Source organism: Ranitomeya imitator, chromosome 1 (assembly GCF_032444005.1).
Source record: "Ranitomeya imitator isolate aRanImi1 chromosome 1, aRanImi1.pri, whole genome shotgun sequence".
NCBI lineage: Eukaryota > Metazoa > Chordata > Amphibia > Anura > Dendrobatidae > Ranitomeya > Ranitomeya imitator.
This window is the reverse complement of record NC_091282.1, coordinates 476458900-476485709: the sequence shown is the minus strand read 5'-3', so window position 1 is coordinate 476485709 and position 26810 is coordinate 476458900. Positions and strand designations below refer to the sequence as shown.

Here is a 26810-nt window from a genome sequence, read left to right as displayed (position 1 = left end):
AAATACATCCCGGTAATCTGACAAGAACTCTGGGACCTCAGAAGGGGTGGATGATGAAATAGACAGAAATGGAACATCACCATGTACCCCCTGACAACCCCAGCTGGACACAGACATAGATTTCCAATTCAATACTGGGTTATGGACTTGTAGCCATGGCAACCCCAACACGACCACATCATGCAGATTCTGCAACACCAAAAAGCGAATATCCTCCTGATGCGCAGGAGCCATGCACATGGTCAGTTGGGTCCAATACTGAGGCTTATTCTTGGCCAAAGGCGTAGCATCAATTCCTCTCAATGGAATAGGATGCTGCAAGGGCTCCAAGAAAAACCCACAGCGCCTAGCAAACTCCAAGTCCATCAAATTCAGGGCAGCGCCTGAATCCACAAATGCCATGACAGAATAGGATGACAAAGAGCAGATCAAAGTAACGGACAAAAGAAATTTCGACTGTACCGTACCAATGGTGGCAAACCTAGTGAAACGCTTAGTGCGTTTAGGACAATCGGAGATAGCATGAGTGGAATCACCACAGTAAAAACACAGCCCATTCCGACGTCTGTGTTCTTGCCGTTCAGCTCTGGTCAAAGTCCTATTACATTGCATAGGCTCAGGTTTATGCTCAGATAATACCGCCAAATGGTGCACAGTTTTACGCTCACATAAGCGTCGATCGATCTGAATGGCCAAAGACATAGACTCATTCAGACCAACAGGCATAGGAAATCCCACCATGACATCCTTAAGGGCTTCAGAGAGACCCTTTCTGAAAATTGCTGCCAGAGCACATTCATTTCATTGAGTGAGCACAGACCACTTCCTAAACTTCTGACAATATATCTCTACCTCATCCTGACCCTGACACAGAGCCAGCAAGATTTTCTCTGCCTGATCCACTGAATTAGGTTCATCATAAAGCAACCCGAGCGCCAGAAAAAACGCATCAATATCACATAATGCAGGATCTCCTGGCGCAAGGGAAAATGCCCAGTCTTGAGGGTCGCCACGTAATAAAGAAATAATGTTCTTTACTTGTTGAACTGGGTCACCAGAGGAGCGGGGTTTCAAAGCCAGAAATAGTTTACAATTATTTTTGAAATTCAGAAACTTAGCTCTATCTCCAGAAAACAACTCAGGAATAGGAATTTTAGGTTCTAACATAGGATTCTGAACCACTAAATCTTGAATGTTCTGTACACTTATAGTGAGATTATCCATCAAAGAGGACAGACCTTGAATGTCCATGTCTACACCTGTGTTCTGAACCACCCTGATGTAAAGGGGAAAAGAAAGACAAAACACAGTGCAAAGAAAAAAAAATGGTCTCAGAACTTCTCTTTTCCCTCTATTGAGAAGCATTAGTACTTTGGGCCTCCAGTACTCTTATGAACTGGTGATTCAGAAACACAATGGACCTGGTGGTTAAGAGCACACAAAGTGACCTGATAGTTACTAATAACATAGGACGAGCTGAGACGTGGGAACTCTGCTGACCGCAATCCCTAATCCTATCACACCACACTAGAGGTAGCCGTGGAGCGCTCCTGACCAGACCTAGGCGCCTCGGGCACAGCCTGAGAAACTAGCTAGCCCTGAAGATAGAAAGATAAGCCTACCTTGCCTCAGAGAAATTTCCCAAAGGAAAAGGCAGCCCCCCACATATAATGACTGTGAGTAAAGATGAAAATACAAACGCAGAGATGAAATAGGTTTTAGCAAAGTGAGGCTCGACTTACTGAATAGACCGAGGATAGGAAAGATAGCTTTGCGGTCAGCACAAAAACCTACAAACAACCACGCAGAGGGCGCAAAAAGACCCTCCGCACCGACTAACGGTACGGAGGTGCTCCCTCTGCGTCCCAGAGCTTCCAGCAAGCAAGACAAACCAATACAGCAAGCTGGACAGAAAAAATAGCAAACAAAAGTAACACAAGCATAACTTAGCTTATGCAGGGCAGACAGGCCACAAGAACGATCCAGGAGAGAGCAAGACCAATACTGGAACATTGACTGGAGGCCAGGAACAAAGAACTAGGTGGAGTTAAATAGAGCAGCACCTAACGACTTAACCTCGTCACCTGAGGAAGGAAACTCAGAAGCCGCAGCCCCACTCACATCCACCAAAGAAGCTCATGGACAGAACCAGCCGAAGTACCACTCATGACCACAGGAGGGAGCTTGACCACAGAATTCACAACAGAGCACTATATGGCACAGCTATGGGGCAAGAATGAACGGTGCAGAGCATTATATGGCACAGCTATGGGGCAATAATGAACGGTGCAGAGCATTATATGGCACAGCTATGGGGCAATAATGAACGGTGCAGAGCACTATATGGCACAGCTATGGGGCAATAATGAACAGTGCAGAGCACTATATGGCACAGCTATGGGGAAATAATGAACGGTGCAGAGCACTATATGGCACAGCTATGGGGCAATAATGAACGGTGCAGAGCACTATATGGCACAGCTATGGGGCAATAATGAACGGTGCAGAGCACTATATGGCACAGCTATGGGGCAAGAATGAACGGTGCAGAGCACTATATGGCACAGCTATGGGGCAATAATGAACGGTGCAGAGCATTATATGGCACAGCTATGGGGCAATAATGAACGGTGCAGAGCATTATATGGCACAGCTATGGGGCAAGAATGAACGGTGCAGAGCACTATATGGCACAGCTATGGGGCAATAATGAATGGTGCAGAGCACTATATGGTACAGCTATGGGGCAATAATGAACGGTGCAGAGCACTATATGGCACAGCTATGGGGCAATAATGAACGGTGCAGAGCACTATATGGCACAGCTATGGGGCAATAATGAACGGTGCAGAGCACTATATGGCACAGCTATGGGGCAAGAATGAACGGTGCAGAGCACTATATGGCATAGCTATGGGGCAAGTATGAACGGTGCAGAGCACTATATGGCACAGCTATGGGGCAAGAATGAACGGTGCAGAGCACTATATGGCACAGCTATGGGGCAAGAATGAACGGTGCAGAGCACTATATGGCACAGCTATGGGGCAAGAATGAACGGTGCAGAGCACTATATGGCACAGCTGTGGGGCAAGAATGAACGGTGCAGAGCACTATATGGCACAGCTATGGAGCAATAATGAACAGTGCAGAGCACTACATGGCACAGCTTTCTTTGGTATATCTATGGGGCAATAATGAACGGTGCAGAGCACTATATAGCACAGCTATGGGGCAATAATGAACGGTGCAGAGCACTATATGCCACAGCTTTCTATGGTACATCTATGGGGAAATAATGAACGGTGCAGAGCACTATATGGCACAGCTGTGGAGCCATAATGAACGGTATGGAGCATCTATTTTTATTTTTGAAATTCACCGGTAGCTGCTGCATTTTCCACCCTAGGCTTATACTCGAGTCAACTGGAAAAGCGGGTTCCTATATACAATTAAAATCTAACCTTTATTCTTCAAATTTAAAAGAAGGTGCAAACATCTAGTGCTGACAAAAGTGCAAAGTGCATACGTACAACATAGAGACACATATAAAAATATATATAAATGAGCCTATAATCGCAAAGTAAGATATTGTCTGGTGTGAGGAAAACACACCAGTATATTCAACAGAAACAGGCTAGAGACTATGAATCCGTATATCTCTAGATCTCACGGCTCTATACCACAACTGTAATCAAATGGCGGGATAACGTTCCAGCAGACTATGTCTATAATCAGTTAACAGCCTCTGGATAGCTGCTGTTGCAGTATCAACGTATCCCTACCCAACGGTATATAGCTCTTCCTAATGCCCCAAAAAAAACCACAGTGACCCTATTGCCATATATACGCCCTCCAGTAACAACACGTTAGGGCAAAGTAACATATAGAGTCATATACGTAGTATAACCAATGATACTCATCTGGCTTCTGCTGATCATATTTTGGCAGCCTAATGCAGTGATGAGTATCCGTCGCCCAGAGTACCGGTCATTTCACTTCCAACAGGGAATAACGCGGTTGGAATTGAAATGACCGGTACTCTGGGCGACGGATACTCATCACTGCATTAGGCTGCCAAAATATGATCAGCAGAAGCCAGATGAGTATCATTGGTTATACTACGTATATGACTCTATATGTTACTTTGCCCTAACGTGTTGTTACTGGAGGGCGTATATATGGCAATAGGGTCACCGTGGGTTTTTTTTGGGCATTAGGAAGAGCTATATACCGTTGGGTAGGGATACGTTGATACTGCAACAGCAGCTATCCAGAGGCTGTTAACTGATTATAGACATAGCCTGCTGGAACGTTATCCCGCCATTTGATTACAGTTGTGGTATAGAGCCGTGAGATCTAGAGATATACGGATTCATAGTCTCTAGCCTGTTTCTGTTGAATATACTGGTGTGTTTTCCTCACACCAGACAATATCTTACTTTGTGGTTATATGCTCATTTATATATATTTTTATATGTGTCTCTATGTTGTACGTATGCACTTTGCACTTTTGTCAGCACTAGATGTTTGCACCTTCTTTTAAATTTGAAGAATAAAGGTTAGATTTTAATTGTATATAGGAACCCGCTTTTCCAGTTAGTCATTCTTGGTTCTTCTTGATTACTTGAGCCTAGCTTATTTCTGTTATACTCGAGTCAATAAGTTTTCCCAGTTTTTTGTGGCAAAATTAGGGGAGTCGGCTTATACTCGGGTCGGCTTATACTCGAGTATATACGGTAATAAGTAACATTTCCCACATGTCTACTTTACATCAGCACAATTTTGGAACCAAAACTTTTTTTTTTTTGTTAGGGAGTTATAAGGGTTAAAAGTTGACCAGCAAATTCTCATTTTTACAACACCATTTTTTATTAGGGACCACATCTCATTTGAAGTCATTTTGAGGGGTCTATATGGTAGAAAATACCCAAGTGTGAAACCATTCTAAAAACTGCACCCCTCAAGGTGCTCAAAACCACATTCGAGAAGTTTATTAACCCTTCAGGTGTTTCACAGGATTTTTTGAAATGTTTAAATAAAAATGAACATTTAACTTTTTTCACAAAAAATTTACTTCAGCTCCAATTTGTTTTATTTTTTCAAGGGTAACAGGAGATAATGGACCCCAAAAGTTGTTGTATAATTTGTCCTGAGTACGCAGATACCCCATGTGTGGGGGTAAACCACTGTTTGGGCGCATGGCAGAGCTCGGAAGCGAAGGAGCGCTATTTGACTTTTCAATGCAAAATTGACTGGAATTGAGATGGGACGCCATGTTGCGTTTAGAGAGCCACTGATGTGCCTAAACAGTAGAAACCCCCCACAAGTGTCCCCATACTGGAAACTAGACCCCCCAAGGAACTTATATAGATGTGTTGTGAGAACTTTGAACCCCCAAGTGTTTCACTACAGTTTATAACGCAGAGCCGTGAAAATAAAACTTTTTTTTCCCACAAAAATTAATTTTTAGCCCCAGTTTTGTATTTTTCTAAGGGTGACAGTTGAAATTGGACCCCAAAAGTTGTTGTCCAATTTGTCCTGAGTACGCTGATACCCCATATGTTGGGGTAAATTCCTGTTTGGGAAGGGTAGGAGGACTGTTTTACTTTTTCAACGCAGAATTGGCTGGAATTCAGATCGGACGCCATGTTGCGTTTGGAGAGCCCCTGATGTGCCTAAACAGTGGAGACCCCCCAATTATAACTGAAACCCTAATCCAAACACACCCCTAATCCTAATCCCAATGGTAACCCTAACCCTGACACACCCCTAACCCTAATCCCAACCCTATTCCCAACCGTAAATGTAATCCTAACCCTAACTTTAGCCCCAACCCTAAACCTAACTTTAACCCCAACCCTAACTGTAACCCTAACCCTAGCCCTAATGGGAAAATGGAAATAAATAAATTTTTTTAATTTTTCCCTAACTAAGGGGGTGATGAAGGGAGGTTTGATTTATTTTTATAGCAGTTTTTTTAGCGGATTTTTATGATTGGCAGCCGTCACACACTGAAAGACGCTTTTTATTGCAAAAAATATTTTTTGCGTTACCACTTTTGAGAGCTATAATTTTTCCATATTTTGGTCCACAGAGTCATGTGAGGTCTTGTTTTTTGCGAGATGAGTTGACGTTTTTATTGGTAACATTTTCGGGCACATGACATTTTTTGATCGCTTTTTATTCCAATTTTTGTGAGGCAGAATGACCAAAAACCAGCTATTCATGAATTTCTTTTGGGGGAGGCGTTTATACCGTTCCGCGTTTGGTAAAATGGATAAAGCAGTTTTATTCTTCGGGTCAGTACGATTACAGCGATACCTCATTTATATAATTTTTTTTATGTTTTGGCGCTTTTATGCGATAAAAACTATTTTATACCATGGTTATTTATATCCATCTTTTGATCGCGTGTTATTCCACTTTTGGTTTGGCGGTATGATAACAAAGCGTTGTTTTTTGCCTCGTTTTTTTTTTTTTTTTTTTTTTACGGTGTTCACTGAAGGGGTTAACTAGTGGGATAGTTATATAGGTCGGGTCGTTACGGACACGGCGATACCAAATATGTGTACTTTTATTGTTTTGTTTTTTTTATTTAGATAAAGAAATGTATTTATAGGAACAATATATTTTTTATTTTTTATTTTTTTTTTAAGAATTTTTTTTCATTTTTTTTACACATGTGAATATATATATTTTTTTTTACACTGTAACATTGCCCCAGGAGGGGGGGAAGGGGGTGGTGGCATCATTTTATAGTGTAAGATCGCTGATCTTACACTTTGCTGTGCACTGTGTCAGATCAGCGATCTGACGTGCACTCCTGGAGGCTTCCCGGCACCTGCTCTGAGCAGGCGCTGTGATGCCACCTCCCTGCAAGACCCGGATGCAGCCCCGCGGCCATTTTGGATACGGGCCTGCTGCAGGGAGGAGGAGGTAAGAGACCCTCGCAGCTACGCGATCACATCGTGTTGCTCCGGGGGTCTCAGGGAAACACGCAGGGAGCCCCCTCCCTGCGCGATGCTTCCCTATACCGCCGGAACACTGCGATCATGTTTGATCGCAGTGTGTCAGGGGTTAATGTGCCGGGGGCGGTCCGTGACCGCTCCTGGCACATAGTGCCGGATGTCAGCTGCGATAGTCAGCTGACATCTGGCCGCGATCGGCCGCGCTACCCCTGTGAGCGCGGCCTATCACGTATGACGTACTATCCCGTCGGTGGTCATGCGGGCCCACCCCACCTCGACAGGATAGTACGTCACATGTCAGAAAGGGGTTAATGGAGTTGTATTATTTTACCAGTCCTCCATTTTTTCCTTATACGATTCCCAATGCTCCCCTTTGTGTTTACTAAAAATATTTGCAATAAGGCAGCACGGTGGCACAGTGGTTAGCACCACAGCCTTGCAGCACTGGGGTCCTGGGTTCAAATCCCACTAAGGGCAACGTCTGCGAGGAGTTTGTATGTTCTCCCCGTGAGTGCGTGGGCTTTTTCCGGGGAGTACCTGGATGGCACTGGCACAACTGTGGATTGCATTGGCTCATTTTTTGTGGTCGTGTCATCTCTTGGTCGGATTGCATATATGTCATATTGCAGGGAATCAATTGATGCATCATTCTGTGAGAGGGGATTCATTTAAAATGCTGATTTTTGGAAGAATGTTTTCCTTTGTAACTTCATTACACTGGGTTATAAAGCATTGTGTTTATATCATTATGTCTGTGTCCTGTTACACGTGGAGTCCAGTTTCACATCCTAGAGAGCGCATTTTCCAAGACAACGTCAGACCTTGTTCAGAAGTCCTTCTTTTTTTTTTTTTTTTTACGTATTCGAAAAATCAGACCACTTTTGTGTGCTGGATCCGATTTTCATCAATCTGGCATTCCTTTACCTCTTAGGCCAGAGGTGTCAAACTGCGTTCCTCGAGGGCCGCAAACAGGTCATGTTTTCAGGATTTCCTTGTATTGCACAGGTGATATTTTAATCACCTGCACAGAATGATTCGAGCACCTTGTGCAATACAAGGAAATCCTGAAAACATGACCTGTTTGCGGCCCTCGAGGAATGCAGTTTGACACCTCTGTCTTAGGCTACTTTCACACTTTCGTCTTTTTGTTCTCTCTCTCTCTCACTATTTTCGTGACGTCAGACGATACATCATTTTACTGCACAACGATGCACGGCCTTAGGCCTCTTGCACACTTCTGTCTTTGTAGTCCCGTCAAGATACATCGTTTTTTGAGAAAACAGGATCCTGCAAATAAAAAATTTGCGGGATCCTGCATTTTCTCATAGACTTGTATTAGCGACGTATCGCGACACGTTTCGTCCGTTGTGCACTGGATCCTGCAGAATTTGATGGACCGTCTTATACAAAAAGCGTTCCATGAAACGTTTTTTTGTCTGCACTGGAAAAACGTTCCAACGCCTCCTGCGGCATACGTCGGTCCACAGAATGTGAGCCTATGGACACTGGATCCTGCGCACACTGTGAAACACAGGAATCCAGTGACGGATGCAGTTTTTACATCTGAGCATGCCTGGAAGTATATTCCTCTCTCTCTCTCATTATAAAATTCGGCCTGGAACTCATAATACTGGATGCGTTCGTTTTCCTCTATTTTCACAACGTCCGTCGACGCGTCATTTCACTGCACTATGACGCACAGCCAACGACGGAAGTGTGAAAGAAGCCTTACGCAGAAAAAAAATGTTTCCAAAAATCTCCTATCTATAAAACATAGTAACATAGTAACATAGTTAGTAAGGCCGAAAAAAGACATTTGTCCATCCAGTTCAGCCTATATTCCATCATAATAAATCCCCAGATCTACGTCCTTCTACAGAACCTAATAATTGTATGATACAATATTGTTCTGCTCCAGGAAGACATCCAGGCCTCTCTTGAACCCCTCGACTGAGTTTGCCAAAAGATGGCTCTCATTCGGAATAAGAAAAATGCATGTGAAAGGCTTCTAGAATATAATGGATACGTGTTCTATCTGTGAAAAACATGGATAGTGCGCATACGTATGGACGTCTGAATGAGCCCCTAACTCCGAAGGACACTGGAGTGTCATTTCTTACTGAATTTGTCACATCTTTCCCTGTTCATGCACCAAAAGTGTTAAAAGGTCATAAATATATACCGTATTTTTCGGACTATAAGATGCACCCAGGTTTTAGAGGTGGAAAATAGAGAAAAAAATATTTGAAGCAAAAAAATGTGGTAAAATATTTAATAACATAAATAACATATTATATATGGTGTTATTATATATAATAGTATGTTATTATGTTGGAAGCTGCGGGACCAGTGTGGTGTCTGTGAAGTGCTATATGAAGATGCTGGAGGGTGAGTATAAGAATGGGGGCACAGGGCTTATATTTAAAGCACCACTCCAGCACTGAAAAATAACACTGGAGTGCTGCTTTAAGATCCCATTGTGAGAACTATAACTCCCTGCATGTCCTGCAGATCCTATGGCATGCTGGGAGTTATAGTTCACCACAGGAGTGGCGAAGTGATTTATTGTGTGCTGTAAAGACTAACCTTTTAATTGTGACAGCCAGCCACATGGAGCATCCCATGACTGCACACACAGAGCTCTCCCTGCCTCTCCACAGCTCAGGTCATAAGAGGAAGACTGCAGATTCTAGTGGGGAGTCTGAAGGACCTGTGATGACATCAAGAAGAGGGAGGGCTCTGTGCTGCCATGTGATGCTCTGGCCCGCCCTCTTCATGACATCACACAGGTCCTTGTGCTGGAGCACTCAGCATCCGTTGAGCACAGCCAGGCAGGTATGCAGCGATCTTGTCCCCTCCGGCCCCCTGCTGCTGCCCCCTCCGGCCCCCTGCTGCTGCCCCCTCCTCCACCAGACACACATATCTCCCCAGCTGCTGCAGGAATCCAGCGCTGGGGAAACCATGTGTGTCCCTGTGTAAGTGAAGGACTGTTCATTTGCTGCTCCTGACTCACTGCTCAGCTGACAGGTGGGCGGGGAAGTGGCTAATGAATATTCACTGCACTTTAATCATCGGGACCACTGGTTTCCCCAGCACTGATTCCCAGTAGCAGGGACATTTTTCTGCCTCGTGAAAGTGGGATCACAGTGAGATCTCACTAGCCGCTGCCCCCTCCCCACGTTACATCCCTACCATAAGACGCACCCACACTTTCCTCCCAAATTTGGAGGAAAAAAGGTGCCTCTTATGGTCGGAAAAATACGGTATATATTAGGTTAAGGCTGTGTTAGACAAGCTGAGCACACTTCCGTGCACACCAAGATACTGTTAATATGGTGGTTCTGTGTGCATATAGCATCAGGACGCCGTGCTGCAGATAACAATGATTGTGTAACAGTGGTTTCCGGAAAACCTGCAGCAGCAGAATGTCTGTCTCTAGCTCCACTATCTTTACCTTAAAGTTTATCAGAAGCAACTATCATTTCCTGTCTCAGTAATGTATCCATCAGTCTTCTCTGAATACAGATTTTACCCATGAAATGAGAATTTTGAGAATGAATGATCAGTCCAGGAGGACAAAGAAGCCGATTTATCTGATAAGATCTATTACAAAGAAAAATAACCAAAGTCCCAGATAACCCCCTTAAAGACAAGCACCATACATGACAAGGGCAGGAAAATAGACAAGGCTCCGGAGTTAAAGGGGTTGTTTACTACTATGACAACCCCTTCTTGATCTGAATGTTTGGACCCGATAAAATAAAAAAGCTTGTATTCCCCTCCCGTGCTGGCGCTGTTCCAGCAGTGCCTGCCCTCACGGTCCCGGAGCTCTAATGCAGTTGTTGTGACACATGACCCTGGTGCCCAATCGGCGCTGGCGTCACGGTCTGTGACTTCATATGAACTGAACATGAAGAGAAAGGGCTGTGGCTGTCACAGACCGCTTTTTCCAGCGATTCAGCTGCTTCTGGTGATGTCACGTCAGCCAAGCGGCAGCTTCTTTTCCATTCTGCACTGTTGACAGCGTGTGACTGCCTATTGACAGCCAGCATGACATCGGCAGTCATGTACCTTCGTCAGAGCAGCCCAGAAGAAGAAGCCCTGCTCCGTTGACAGGGAGCAGCTGAATCGTCGGCAGGAGAGGTCAATGACGGCTCTGTGCCAGCGTAGCTGCCTCTGTTATCAACAACCTGCCTGTTAGGTTTTTTGACACATAGTAAAAAAAAAAAAATCCTGGACCACCCCTTTAAGAGAATAAAAATCATTTCACCCAGCAGATGAACATTTTGCTCATTCATCAGGTGAACGGCAGCCTGTTAACACTGCACGATTATCATGAAACTAGTGTTACTAAGAATACTCGTTTCCATTTTGTCGGCCAGTGTACATCGCAGCTTTAGGATAGGATTGAGGATAGTTGATTAAACATTCCGTAATGAACCTCATCAGATGTTACTTTATTTCCAATATGACACATCTATACAGTTTGTGCATTATTGCATTTAACGAAAGGCTAGAATGGCTCTCATGATACGGGCTCTTGTGATTCTGACGATGAAATTAAATGAAGTATGATCATCCATATGTTATTGATTTTCTTGTACTTAAAAAAAAAAACAAAAAAAAAACAACTACATTTTAAGGGGAAACTCTGGTCATAAAGCAATAAAATAGTCTTGCATAATTACAATATGGTCTCCATACTCTATACAATGGCTAGTATCTCCATGTTACGACTGTTAGCAGTCGGTCGAATCTGACTGCAAGCTAAAGGTCATGGCCACCTTTACACAGTGGCTGCGTCTTGTACAGTCTTCTTCCTTTCCAGACACTTGCTGTCCTGACATTTTGCTGGACTCTTTCTTCTTGACACACTTCTGAGCAACCTCAAAGAAGTCTGACACGCCAGCTACTGAATATGCAGCTCCTGCCCAGTCTGTACGTATTCACATTTGGGACATGTTTGGTGCTGGTGGTAGAGGGGCAGCAGAAAGGGCACAGAATATTAGCATATACTGATGAAGAATTTGAGGGTGCAATGTTGGGGAGTATGATGGGTCCTCTTCGGAACTAAAGCATCATATGACAACATGTTTTCTACATTTCGGAGCTACGAGAACCAACCTCTCTCACCATAAGAAGACCATATCTAAGAGCAGATACTCTTGTTTTCACCATTATGGAGCCACAAGGTAATTTACTGCAAGTTTGGCTTCAGACATTATAGACTGTTCCTGTAAAGAAGAAATCTGTCTCAGAAGGTGAAGCTTAACTGTCTGTTATGTCTCGTTCATCAATGTACTTGTCTTCTATAAAGCCATCATCTTCTGGCACAAATGAGTGCATTTGCTCGAAGACCACAACGTTTTCGTCGTCATGACTTCTGTCATTGATGCCCATGTCTACATTGAACTCCTCTTCAAACATGTAGGGATCTTCTTCTTTTAGACGATGATGGTGGTAGCTGACAATGAAGTCATACCATCTTGGGAACTTGACTGCCAGTAATATCAGTAACGAGGTAACAAGCCCGACGATAATAACTCCAACCAGAAATCTCCAACTGTTACCTGTGGGGAGAAGAATGATATTACTGAGACCTGGATGGTCTTTCGACCCTTGTAAGTCAACTCCTCGGCCAACCCCTTCTCAATCACTATATTTCCCCCACGTTACATAACAAAATCTATACTCCCCTCCGGTGTGTGTGCCATTCCAGCGGTGTGGGCACCATTCCAGCGGTGTCGGCACTGGCTTTCCCTTGATCTCTGTGGGATTCCTGTAACGAATGCCCCTGAAGAGCCAGTGCCAACACTTCTGCAATGGCGCACTCACCAGAAGTGTGTACAAGTGTTATTGTTTTACTTGGAGGAAACATGATTATTGCATAGGGGTTGTCCTCTACTCAGACAATTTATATCCTGTATCAATTCTGAAGTGTTTTAGTCACCTGGACATGCTCAGGATATGTTCACACGTACCATTTTTTATGCATTACCTGTTAGTTGGAGATTATATGGGGACTCCATGCCATGTACACATATACTGTATAAATATATATATATATATGGCAGAAAGAAAATAAGACTTTATTTTCCGATAGGCACATTTATTTAGTTGGGGGACGTCTGTTTTACTGGTCCTTTTACAAGGCCAGAAAAATCTCCAATTGACAGTATTCGAAGTCACTTGTGCGGCCATGATTATGAATGTGCAATCAATATACGTTTTTCTCATCAGCACATCTCCCGATTGCAGAAGATTATGTGCTGACGACTTTATGCCCACAGAAAGGATGGGATCAGTTACACGGGCCATAATCAGGAGCGAGCATTCCTATGAATGTACATTCTGTTGCTCCTCAGCCCGTGCACAAGGACCTCATGGCTATACTTTGGTAGTGTCACAGGAGGACCAACATCCCAGTGACCTGCTCCCTGCTTTCTTATCTTTATTGCCGCTGTGTAAAGAAGAGGCAGGGTTGATTTGACTAACAAGTTCACACAAAGTGAAGATATCAAGTGGCTAAATGTCCTGAGTAAAAAGCATGGAAATGAAGTACATGTCACTAACGATTACTCCTCAGATGGATCATTTTCAGGAGTAAAACGCAGAAACCTGTCCCACATTAGTCATAGGGGCAAAACGTATTGATCTCTGGGGTCTGACCATTGATACCTCAAGGGATCTCAGCAGAGCCTGGTCTGAATGGCTCAGAAGTGGAGCATGCTTCCCTTCACTCTATTCATCCTCCATTGGACCGCCGGTGGTGGCAGACTACAGCTCTCGGAAATAGCCATAGAAAAAGAATGGAGCTCCACCTCGAAAACTGAGCTCTGCAGATCTCTGTTCTCCGATAAAATAGGGAATAACTGATGGGTGGGGGTCCGAGCACTGGAACCCACAGCTGATATATTAGTTATCCCCTATCCTATTCATAAGACATAACTTATGTACTTGGTACACACCCTTTATGTATGCGCAGAAGTGGAGGCAACCTTTTTGTAGGCATTTAGGTTTTTATCCCCCTCATGTGATGTTAAATGTCCGATTTCCAAACATACGTGGTGGTAAAGGTGATCGAGAGGACTTGTAACTTCAATGGGCTGTACAAGCTAGAATATTTAGCTCCATCAGATACAATATTAGATGCATGAGTGTTATAATGTATTGGCCTACCATTAGTTGATGTAGTGTTGGTTCCATTGACAGGCGTTGTCACCAGAGAGGAGGAGTTGTCAGCGGAGAGGATTGGCGCTGTGGATGATGACACGTTACTGCTGCCACTGCAATTTAATAGAGTCCCCTGTGCTTTGCTGACTGCTCCTACTTTATGGTTTATCATGTTGTCTGGTGCCGCACACAACGTGCTATCTTCATTTTCTGCAAAGAAAGGAACACAACAATGTAATATTAGTCTAAGAAAAAGGCACTTTACATCATTTACAAAAGACCTAGGTCCATAAAGTTCAACCTTTCTCCCCCAATTGTACATATCGTCACTAATTTGACTATAACCCACAAAATATTATGTGTACTGAGGAAATCGCCCAGCCCTTTTTTAAAAGCTGTTCTAGTATCTGCCATTACTATCTCCTGTGGTAGGGTGTTCCACAGTCTGACTGCTCTAACTGTAAAGAACCCTAATAAGTGACCCCCAGGTCCTTCAGGACAGTCCTTGGAAGGAACATGTCATGTGCCAGTGTTTTTTACTGGCCACACATATATTTATGCATGTAAATTAGATCTCCTGTGAGGCGTCTTTTTTTCTAAGCTAAACAAGCCCAACTTAGGCTACTTTCACACATCAGGTTTTTTGTTTCAGGCACAATCCGGCAAAAAATGGATCCGTTTTTTTTCTTTACGCTGGATCTGTTTTTTTATCATAGAGTTGCATTAGCGCCAGACTGCGCCTCATGGCCACACGTTTCATCCATTTTTTTTCCGAATCCGTCAAATTAGTCATTTCCAGCGGACAGAGAAAACGTCCATACAAACGTTTTTTTGTCCGGCAAAAAAAGCGCACAGTGTCTCTCTTTTTCTTTCTCTCTCTCTCCTTTCTCTCTCTCTCTCCTTTCTCTCTCTTTCTCTTTCTCTCTCCTTTCTCTCTTTCTTTCTCCTTTTTCTCGCTTTCTCTCTCTCTCTCTCTCTCTCTTTCTTTCTCTATCCTTTCTCCCTCTCTCCTTTCTCTCTCTCAAAGTTATCACCAGGTTAAAAAAACAAAAACCGGATCCAGCTAAAAAAAATGGATCCAGCGCATCAGTTTTTCACTATTTGCGCCAGATCAGTTTTTTTTTTTTTTTAATTTGCCGGATTCTGCCTGAAAAAAAAAAAATAATGTGTGAAAGTAGCCTTATCTAACCTCTCCTCATATGAGAGGTCATCCATCCCTTGTAATAATCTAGTTGCCTGTCTTTGAACCGTCTCTAACTTCTGAATATTCTTTTAAAAAGGTGGAGCCCAAAACTGGATCCCTTATTCTAGATGTTGCCTCACCAGTGATTTATTAAGGCGTAATAATACGTTGGGATCACAGGATTTTATCTCTTTTTATACATCCTAAAATCGTGTTTGCTTTTGAGGCTGCTGCTTGACATTGAGTACTGCTGCTCAGCTTACTTGTAACCAGAATACCCAAGTCCTTCACCTTTTCCACAGTCCCAAGTAAGTTCCCATTTAAAGGGAACCTGTCACCCCCGCCAGGCATGTGTAACTAAAAGAGCCACCTTGTGCAGCACTAATGCTGCATTTGGACAAGGTGGCTCTTTTTGTTATGCTCCTTGCACATGCTGAAATAAACGCTTATAAAATGTGCCCCTTCATACCATGAAATCGCCAGGGAGGCGAGACTTTCCTTCCTAATCAGACGCAGCACAGCTGTTATTCATACCCCCTTGGCGCCGGGCGCCGCCTCCTCAGTGTTGTTTGAATCTGTCCCGGAGCCTGCGCTGTTAGGGTATCTTGGGCATGCGCTGTTAGCGCTGCCCGTCTTCTGACATCATTTGGTGTCAGGCAGACTGTTCCTGTGCGGCCGCGCTGCCAGAGAACCCGCCTCGCAGTGTCTTCTGATTTATTCACTCTGCGGGGCTGGGATTCATGGCCTTGCGCAGTGCATATCTTCGCCTCTCACTCATCTTCTTCAGACTGCGGCGTCAGCCACCTTGTCCAAAATGCAGCATTAGTGCTGCACAAGGTGGCTCTTTTAGTTACAAACGCCTGGGGGGGACAGGTTCCCTTTAACCCTCATTTGTCAAGTGTTTGTACACTCGGTAATCTTACCCAGATTGTTTTGATATACAAGTGGAAATAGCAAGGAAATAGTTTACATGGGACTGTGAAGCTTCACTCTTCATACAGAGTGAAGCTGCATCTATAGATTGTAAGAATGTTGACCAAAGCACCCTATCAGCTATGGCTAGGTTCACACTTGTAGCGGCTCCATCACAACTTGCATCATTTTTTATCAGAAAACTGTTTGGTTCAGATGGCAGCCACCAGATTAGAAACCGATCAGACTCCATTGCTGTTAATGGGGTCTGTCTGGTAGCATTTATGTCTGTCTTAGAACAGAGCCGTTTCTTGCCAGAGTTCAATTCTTTTGTTGTTTTGGAGGAATACTGAAACAGAACTCCAAACCCTAGTGTGAACCTAGTCTATTTAAAGCGATCTCATACTTTCTTCCTTCTGGAGGGGAGCTAATTTTCATTAGTGCAGCCAGGTGATGATGCACTAGTCACACAGATGCCGCTCTAGCCGCTGGGTTATAAATGTCACAAATGGACATTCCTTTTTAACACACTTGCCACCTATAGGCTATAATGGCATCCCTTTAATAGAGATATGAACGGCCTTTGACATATCCATGTTACAGACTTGTCATCAGGGAACCCATGTTAAAAAAAAAAAAAAAAAAAATTTAAAAAAAACAATAATGCTTAACATATTATTTTGTACTGTATAGAATAGAGTGGTCTACTATATTTTTTATGGTACGTTAATATATATGGGCCAGATGGAGGCCCATAGGACAGTATTTTGGCCCGTGTATGGCTATCGTAAATTCTGAGCGTTCCCGGTACAGTTCCGTGTAATCTCCTTACCAAGAACGACCATGTTGGTATCTAACCACAATGCTAGGCTGATAAGGGAGCAGGTACAGTTCCATGGATTCCCGCTAAGCGTTAGGTTCAGTGGCCTCTTCAAGTCTCTTAGCGCCTCTTTGATGACCAAGTTGCTCAAGCTGTTGTTCTGGAGGTTGAAGGTTTGTAGGTTCACTGACGGTATCTGGATGTTCGCAGGTAGCTGAGTGATAAGGTTGAAGCTAAGATCCAGAATCTTGAGATTATTCAGCCCAGCCAGCGCCGTTTCATCAACAGACGTGATCTGGTTGTTTTTTAGGATTAGCACCTCAAGCGTTGCTAGTGCAGTAAAGTAGTGGTTTCTGAGCGTAGTAATGGCATTCTGCCGGAGGTCCAGCTTTGTCAGGTTCACATAACTCGCCAGGGATTTCTGATCAGCTGTACTTAAGGAAATCCTATTTTGACTTAAATTTAGTATTCTTATGTCTGTTGAATTCATTTTAGGTATATTTGTGAGATTTTTCCCTGACAAGTTCTCTTCCTGTAGATAGAAAATATCAAGAAATATGCATTAAAAGGATTAGCCCAGAATTTTTTTTTAAACTCCCTATAGCCAAACAGCCTTCATTAAAGGGAACCTGTCATCCGAAATAAGGCTGTTAACCTGCAGATATGGGGTTAATCTGTAGGTTAACTGGCTCTACATTGTGGCTGGCTGTCAGTAAGGGCCTGGGACGCGGGTAAAGCGGCCCCTCCACTATAGTCAGAGCGGTGACTTTTCTCCCTGCTGCATCCTGGCCAGCATCATAACACTATTAACCTGCAAATGAACCACATATCTGCTGGTTTACAGCGTTATTCCTGGGGTCCAGTCCCCTTTAAGTAACCCAACCTTGTCTTCGGATACTCATTGGCTACATGTTCATGCCTCTTTCTGGCTACAGTGGTCAGAGTCCTGAGCTGTGTATAACCCCGCCCACACCTCTGATTGGCAGCTTCCTGTGAATTATCAGCAGGCTTCCAATCAGTGGTGGGGGTGTGGTTACACAGATTAGCCTGACTAGCTTGCACAAGACATGTAGTGATAATCTCCTGCTGATAAAACACTGATTATATTGAAACTACTGCACACGGCCTAATACGTGACACATCCATGAAATGATGCTCTCAGTTACTATACGTCTCTCAAAATAAATAGCAAATACCTGCTGATAGATTACCTTTAATTAGTTCATTTTACTAATTATTAAAGATGTCGTCCACAACTAGAACAAACCCTTCTCAGTTCCTCGACATTACTTATTTGTCTGAAGGAGGGGACAGTGACGCCAGTGCTTTCTGGGTGCAGCGCTCATGTGACGTAACAACCGCCCCAGAAATGTGAATGCCAACACTGTTGGAACAGCGTCGGCACTGGAGGTGTCAAACGTTCAGAGTGAGAAGGGGTTGTCCAAGTATCTATCAATGCAATCTCCCCAATGTATTTGAGGCTAGAAATAATTCGGTTTCATCTAAAATGTGCCCTGTTTGACTTTTATAGGCTCTTTGTTTCTCTGCACATTCACCTTTACGACACAGAAGCTATAGAAGACGCAACTCTCCAAATTTTAAATGAAACCCAATTTCTAATAATGATGATAATACATGCATTTAAGTAAGAGAAAAGAAATTGTCCCTCAAAAGTTGGTTTAATATGCAAATGAGACTCAAGAGCTATTCTGAAGCCTCTGTCACTCCAGCTCTATTTCCTGCCCTATTTACTGCTTTTGTGGCTCTAGACAAAGGAATCAAGCCGACACTGCTTGGGGAATAGAGCTGGAGTGACAAAAGCTTCAGATCTACCATAGTTCTTCGGCCTAATTTGCATAACAATTCTAATACTGATTTCTTAGTAACTGAGTAATAAACTGGCCATGTAACGGTATTGCTGGTCTTGTCTCTGAAATAGCTACATGCAGATGAACATAGTTTTGGGGGTGAAATCTAGCTGACAGATCAACTTTAAAGACGTGAGCTGCGATGGAGAATGAGCCAAGGCTTTGGCAAGTGTCCTAGTCTGCTCCAGTAGGGTCTTCTGATAATCACACAGTGAATATTGGGCCTGGTTTCTGGACAATTCATTATAAATATGCCATTCAGACTAAGGACTATGCTTTTTAAGAGCACATTCTCCAGATAAATTACTCTTCCTTAGGCTTTGTCTTGGATTTCTGCTGAGTATTTTCATCACATACGGTGTCATGAGGAACAAGAAATATAAATAAGTGGACTAAAAAATTGTTATAGACTTACTATCATATTTGATTAAAATTGACATAAGTGCATGCAAGTCATACAGTACCATGCAGAAATTCTAGGCAGGTGTGGGGAAAAAATGGTTTAAAAAATACAGGTGTTAATAGTTGATATTCAACAATTAACAAAATGCAAAGTGAATAAAGAGAAATCTAAGGCAAATCAGAACAGAAGATCTGTGGTTAGTCCTCCAAGATGTTTGGAAGGCAAAGGGTGAACTGATCACCCCAAATACTGATATGATTTAGATTTCTCTTTTGTTCGTTCACTTTGCATTTTGTTAATTGATACAAATAAACTAACATTTTCCATTTTTTATTGCATTGTTAATGAGAACTTGTCTGAAACCTCCCCCTCAACCATTAATATGATTGTGTAGCCCATTAACAGATAAGCCAGTTGATCCCTTTATGGCGGCCCATAAGTACTTCTCCAGCAGTAAGAAATCTTGTTTGAAGTTGTCTGGAAGTGCATTGGGGTGTGACGATGTTATTTTACCTTGTCAGCCAATGACTGTATTACACACCTAGTATCACCCGACCCTGGCTGACTGACAGGTCAGTGGCAGTGTACCCGAGCAACCTACCTGTTAATTAGCCGGGAAGTAGACAATATAGTGAGGGCTCGCTCACCTGATCGTAGATTCTCCCATCCGAGAGAATCGGGCCGATTAAGCTAATGACACTCCGATCAACCTCTGATCAGAGTGTGATCCAGCTGTCTCGGATGGGAGAACCGGTGCACACTGCGAGAAGAGAACAATATTTCTCCATTCTGTAAGTCCACGGAAATCGGCTTGTGTGAGCGATCCCTTACGGAGAAGTCTTGTCACCAGCCACTTCCAGGCATAACTTCACAAAGCCATTTCGTGCTCCTGGAGCAGTGCTTTTGGGGTCGTAAAGAGCTTGACTGGGCTACACAATCATACTATTGTAAGTTTCTGACCAGTTTCCTTTAATTTACAGCATTTTCTCCACCCCTGCCTTACAGCATAGCCCCTGTAGTGCACGTTCCTTCGTCAGGTCCCTGTCAGATGACCAGTTATCCTTTCACTCACTGCCTTATAAAGCTTTTTTTAACATGAATTCTGAAGAATGTTCTGTTCCAAAATCCACATGAACTCCCGATTCACATGCCCTTGTAATAAGCCTTCTATTCATTTCAGTGGAAAAACGCGCCTATGGGCTATGTGATGTTGGTTACTCCCCACGGGGAAGAAGAGTGTCCGTCCCAGTAGAACACGCTAAAAACTGATGCACGGCAGAGCGTGTGTTCGCTGTTCTGGCGCCATTATAGTCTATGGCTCCGTCGGTGCATACGCCCCAATCTTGTATTGCGGTGGGGTCTGGACACAAGGTCTGAAGGGACCCACAAGCTTGTAAGGCACCCTTAAGAAAACAGATCCAGTTAAAGTCAGTTGTTTTGAGGCAGACAAAAAGTGTTCCCACAACTTTATTGTCTATGGATTGCTGCTGGATCTGTTCTGCCGGATCATTACTGGACATGTGAACACTGCCTTACAGTGTATTAGGAACGTTTATCATGAAGCAGAGATGCATAGTCCTATCTGGGTCCCTCACAATGGGGCTTACCTGCGAGTCTTGGCATCGAATGTGGTTGTAGAGGCTTCCCAAGCAAATCATAAGGATTATTGTTTTCATCTTTCTGTCCTGAGGAGAACAATGTGAAATGTGTTTTTACGGTCCAGCTCCACGTCCATTGTAGGTTTGGGTAATATGTAAATGTGTTACCTTTACTCCTTTCACACAGTTGCACGAAAAGCAAATCTTGATCTAAAGGGCCTATAGACCTATTTATGCAATATACTGCTTACTTGGCTTCTTCCAGTGCAGTACTCTTCCGATGCACTTACACTGGGGATAATTGGGAACAAGCATTCTTAAGGACTCTCGTGTTTTTGGCAGCACGTAATCCTGTGTAAACCGGACATGTGCTGACGAGTACAATGGCGTTCAGTATGCATGGAAGTACGGTCACCATAATCTGGGATGTTTTGTCTCCAATCATGGGTTCTATTTAACTCGGCTCCTCTCACTTGTGCATCGGGAGGTGTATGGGGCCGCTGGCCTCATGTCTACACATATCGGTAGACTAGAGGAAGGTATCGCACACCTGTCCTGTTCATTAGAGTAGGATTCGTGTGCGATACCGGTCTTTTGTGAGCTGCTGTGGATATGACATTAATCTGCTCACCTCCAAATACACACTAGAGAAGAGACCTGAGCCTGGCGACAGCTCTCCCATAGAAAACACAGGAGCCCTTGGCCAAACAAGAGCCCCTGTGTATGAGAGCACCAGCCGAACGACTGCCTGAGAGCCACGTAATTTGTATGGAGGCCTTCTGGCCATCCACTAAGCATCTCCTGTGTATGTGGAAACAACGTCCTTAGACGCTGGCGTACCTGCCGAGCTTGGTAAGAGCAAGATACCTCAGGACTTGCCGGTGTCGTTTAGTCCTGAAGCGCTTTTCTTGGGCATCTTTCTGGACGTTTTTTGTGCACTCCTGCTTTTGTCTTCACCAGCAGCAGCTTTTATTACGTTTCTACATACTACATAGAGTAAATAGCGGCTTCCAAACTGAAAATGTATGCTGGAGCATTACATGTATATACTGTGTGTGTGTATATACTGTGTGTGTGTATATATGATGTGTGTGTACATGTAGAGCAAGTCATTTTTACTTATAAACAAGTGCTTTTTTGGCAGGTTGCGGAGCATACCCTCTTGAACGTCATGGGTTCACACCTTGTATGGATTTAGGTACACATTTCTATTGAATCAATTGGCAGCAGATAAAAATGTCCCATACTCAAAAAAGTGCTTGTAGAATTTCTCCAGCCTTGCTTTTATGGACTAAGCATTGGCATAACTACCAATTAAAATAACTATTAGTGCAGATATGTCTGGAACTCTTCTGCTAATGAATACTAAAGCCTGATTGGTATGTGATCGAGCATTGCACACATTACGCACATGTCTTTGTGAATGCCGCCAGTGTTAATCATGCTGACTAAGCCTTGTACCTGTGTCCGACTTGTTTTTGAATATACAATATACATAACCGATGTCTCACCTTTATGTTGATTCGGTTACTATCTTCACCATATTTTAGGAGTTTACCTATTTTTGCTGTTGCAGTTAGGATGTTTTTTTCTAGAAGTTTATATTGTTCTGACATGTCCATAGGCCCTATGCTCCCAGAGTATTGCAAGAGTCATTTGGGCATTTTTTATTATACCTGTATGCATCCACATAATTTTTTCAGTTTTTTTACTATATGAGATTGCATAAAGTAATGCTAATTCCGCTACAGAGGTGTATGGGGAAAAAACGTGTAGTGGGTTGTTTTTTTCACAATGGGAGCAAATGGGTGATGTATCCTATTCTTTACGTGCTACTTTGTAACGTTCCAAAAATGTCGGCTCAAGATGTGATCACCGTCATAACCCATTCAGGCACATTAGATGATGTTCGGTCACACAGTTATTCGACCGAGCCTGAAGACATTGGCGAACCAACCATCTATTGCAGGGCTCTGAAACATGCGGCCCTCGGGCTCCTGAGACAGTTGTGTGCAGTGAACCTGGAGCCCACTGTTGTCAGCACTTCTTTTCAACTGAATGTGCGTTCTCGGACTCGCGTTCAATTGAAATGTATTGCGGCACAGAGACCAGCTCTCTGCACTGCAATACCAGCCACTGAGGAGCCATTAGCTGACGTCGGCGTGGTCACACATGACACCATTGCTAAGCACCTCATCTGTGAAGTTGGAAGAGGTCTCTATTCGCCACAAGTGCGAGGTCAGGTGAGAACACGGTTACTGTTACGGATCTGCAACACAGGACTAAGGTAGAAGGGGGAAAACTGACCCTGCACTGTGACTAGGTTGAAACCCTATGATGGAGTGGGCGACCCATTCCTTGCGAATAGACCAACCGACGATCCTAGGTTAATCTCAAGCAAAGACCCATAGGTAAGGGGTTCCTTAAAAGAACTAAGGACTTGGTACAAAATGGGTCACCTCCTAATAGAAAACAAAGAGAAGGCTACAGAAACCAATAGAAAACAGAAGCTAAGGCTAGCAGAACCAGAGGTACCAGTACTGCACAAATAACACACACAGAACACAAAGCAAAGCACCAAGCTAGAGCTCAAGCAGATAAACACTGTTGTCCAGCAAGGACTGGGAGGCAGGTGCTGGTTAATAAAGAATGATACAAACACCTGACCCAAGACAAACCCAGCACCAGAGGAAAAAGACCAGCAGCCAGAACTCCACAAGAAAATGGCGGATAGTCACAAACTAAACAGATTCTAACAGTTATAAGAAGGGGACAAGAATGGGAAGATTGCTATAAGATGGGACCAGGATGGGGACATTATTACAAAACAGGAGACATTATTACAGGATTGGATACATTATTACGATATCGGGGCCAGAATTCCTATATGGGGCTAATTGTAAACTCAATTACTGTATGGGGCTGATTGAAGTTGAAATTAAATGAAAACATTTAAAAAAATAAAAAGTAAAATAATGGACTAATATTTGCTGTTTTATGTAAAAATTGAAGTAAAACAGCAGACTTATATCATAACCCATATGATGACCTCCATTAAAAGGATTAAAAAACACTAAAAAAAAAAAAGGATGATCAAAAAAGTCATATAGAAGAATAATGGTATAACTGAAATGCAATCTTCTCCCATAAACATGCATCTACATTCGGTCCTTTTGGAGGGTAAGCCCTGAAACAAAGGCCCCCTTTCGTTTTTGCCAGAATGTTTGAAATGTCACAACTTTTTTTACATTTTTCATCCTTGTGAGGTTTGCAATCTTCTGTAAAAGTTGGCCAGGATGGGGTGTCACTCCTCGCAATAGACAAGTTCATTAGACAAGAAAAGTGGTGTCAGTCGAGAGATATGTCCTCCAGTCTACTTCTTAATGAATTTGGCTCCTCGAGCCCCAGCACAGCCTTCATTAAGACTGGCGTAGAAATTGTCAGTATTGATGAATTGGGGCTAAAGTGTAATAGTCTCTTTGTAGTGTGAGCCTCATTGATTGGGTGACCGTAAATGACACGTTTTACGGCAGACTTCCTGGATTATGGGACACACCATGCATCCTGAAATTTTCAATATATATAGGCTCGTCACCATGATTGGATTACATACTGTATATATATATATTTTTTTAAAGGCAGATTTATAGAAGGCCAAAAACAAGACTATCATATAGCCATAAGAGACAGCATTTACTGATGTATTGGACCACTAGAGAACAATAACAGGCATTATATCGCCCCACAGGACAGCCTTGTCCCTGCGTAACCCCACCGGAATGTATGATGGTCACCTACCTTTGGGGAATGAGTCTTCCTATGTAAGCGTTTGTGTAGATCGCAGTATTGCGGATTACACGGGCAAGGAGGACAGCAGCATAGCAACTCCTTGTTCTGCTCTAACCTTTGGACTCCACATCAGGTGTTAACGCTTCTTTAGCAAAACATTGACTAGTCACTGTATGGAGAAGAATCAAAGCTGCAGCCAATAAGGAAGTTAAAGGACAGCCTGATTAGATCTTTGGGATAATGAGGTCAATGGTAGGCAGGTCTACAGTAGTGTAGCAGTGAGCTTCTCTAATGAATAATGTTTGCCTGGAGGTGTGCAATTATCTAGGTATTACTTGTTGTATGTGTGCAGCATCATGTGCTAGTAAGAAGACAGGTGTGTATTTAATGCATTAAAATGTTAGAAACAATTGTATTGTTTTGGAAAAATGGAAATCTTGAGGAAAATGATGTGTCACATGTCTGAGACCTACAGTGTTAGAGAGACCCTTTGACCATAATGGTGTCAGTTGGGTTTAACTGAAAAGCTGGCGAAAATGGCAGAACATCCGACAGATTCTCCAATGGTTGAATGGTCTATCTAATAGTCTACGCCTGTTGACCGAATGCTTGTGTAGGTACTGTCCCCTTCTTAGCTTAGTCTTCGCTGCTTTTCCTGTTGAAGGGAACAGCTCACATCACCGCTGCAGCCAATCTCTAAGCTCAGTTGCTCGGCAGAGGAAGACTTCTTACATTAGTGATTGGCTTCAGTAGTGATGCGAGCTCTCAATAGGACATTACCACAACTGCCCAAACATGGAGAGTCGGCATTAGACCTAGGGAGTGGGAGTTACTGCTCTGTTTATGTTAGGTATATAAAAGCATTTGGGGTCCACTTTTTTATAACAGAAAACCCCCCTTTATATTCAGCCAAGTGTTCAGGTCTTTTCTATGCAGTCAGTTATTCTTTTTCTCTTTTCTGCTATAAATCCGGTATGCCATGGTCTTTAAATAACTTAATTATAGAAGCCCTCCTCCCATCAAAATTTGTCCTCTTAATATATTGCACTCATCATAATCATAAATTGCTAATTTTGCCTTTCTACCCAGATACTTCTTCTCTTTTCCATTAGGTCTATGACATCATGTGATTAATAACTGACTATCTGAATCCTTCTAAGCTCTATGTAGAAGCAGGATTTCAATTTTCAAGTCATAAGTCCCTACAAAAGTCCCTGGTAGGGGGAAGAGGGAGCAGCTGGGCCAGGAGTTGAAGGGAATGATAAATGCAGGCACAAGAGACTTCCTGTTTCTACATAGAGCAAAGAGAAGAATTAGCTTGGTAGAAAGGCAAAATGAGCAATTGTAAGTACACAGTGCTATGTTATATGATGATGATTGCCATATATTAAGAGAATAAAAACTTTGATGGGAGGAGGAGAGCTTCTTTAAAGGGAACCTGTCACCCCGAAAATCGCAGGTGAGGTAATCCCACCGGCATCAGGGGCTTATCTGCAGCATTCTGTAATGCTGTAGATAAGCCCCCGATGTTACCTGAAAAAGGAGAAAAAGACGTTAGATTATACTCACCCAGGGGCGGTCCCGCTGCTGGTCAGGTTGGATGGGCGTCTCCGGTCCGCTCCGGCGCCTCCTATCTTCTTTCCATGACGTCCTCTTCTGATCTTCAGCCACGGCTCCGGCGCAGGCGTACTTTGCTCTGCCCTGTTGAGGGCAGACAAAGTACTGCAGTGCGCAGGCGCCGGGCCTCTGACCTCTCCGGCGCCTGCGCACTGCAGTATTATCCTCTGCCCTCAAGAGGGCAGAGCAAAGTACGCCTGCGCCGGAGCCGTGGCTGAAGATCAGAAGAGGACGTCATGGAAAGAAGATAGGAGGCGCCGGAGCGGACCGGAGACGCCCATCCGACCTGACCAGCAGCGGGACCGCCCCTGGGTGAGTATAATCTAATGTCTTTTTCTCCTTTTTCAGGTAACATCAGGGGCTTATCTACAGCATTACAGAATGCTGCAGATAAGCCCCTGATGCCGGTGGGATTACCTCACCCGCGATTTTCGGGGTGACAGGTTCCCTTTAAGAAAAGATTCAGTTCTGTTGCA

General features: G+C 43.5%; 2 protein-coding genes across 3 annotated transcripts in view; one reads left to right on the top strand and one right to left on the bottom strand.

The window, feature by feature from the left end:
* Nucleotides 1–26810, top strand: part of IFT74 (intraflagellar transport 74) — a 206541-nt gene that overhangs the window by 41602 nt on the left and 138129 nt on the right. The window lies entirely within an intron of this gene.
* On the bottom strand, nucleotides 11408–24881 carry LRRC19 (leucine rich repeat containing 19). The gene is made up of 5 exons (XM_069765368.1): nucleotides 24727–24881; nucleotides 20938–21015; nucleotides 17072–17591; nucleotides 14151–14354; nucleotides 11408–12541 (listed from the first exon to the last, which is right to left on the bottom strand). Exons 2-5 carry the CDS (start codon nucleotides 21004–21006, stop codon nucleotides 12240–12242), a joined length of 1095 nt encoding a protein of 364 aa, XP_069621469.1. The 5' UTR covers nucleotides 21007–21015; nucleotides 24727–24881; the 3' UTR covers nucleotides 11408–12239.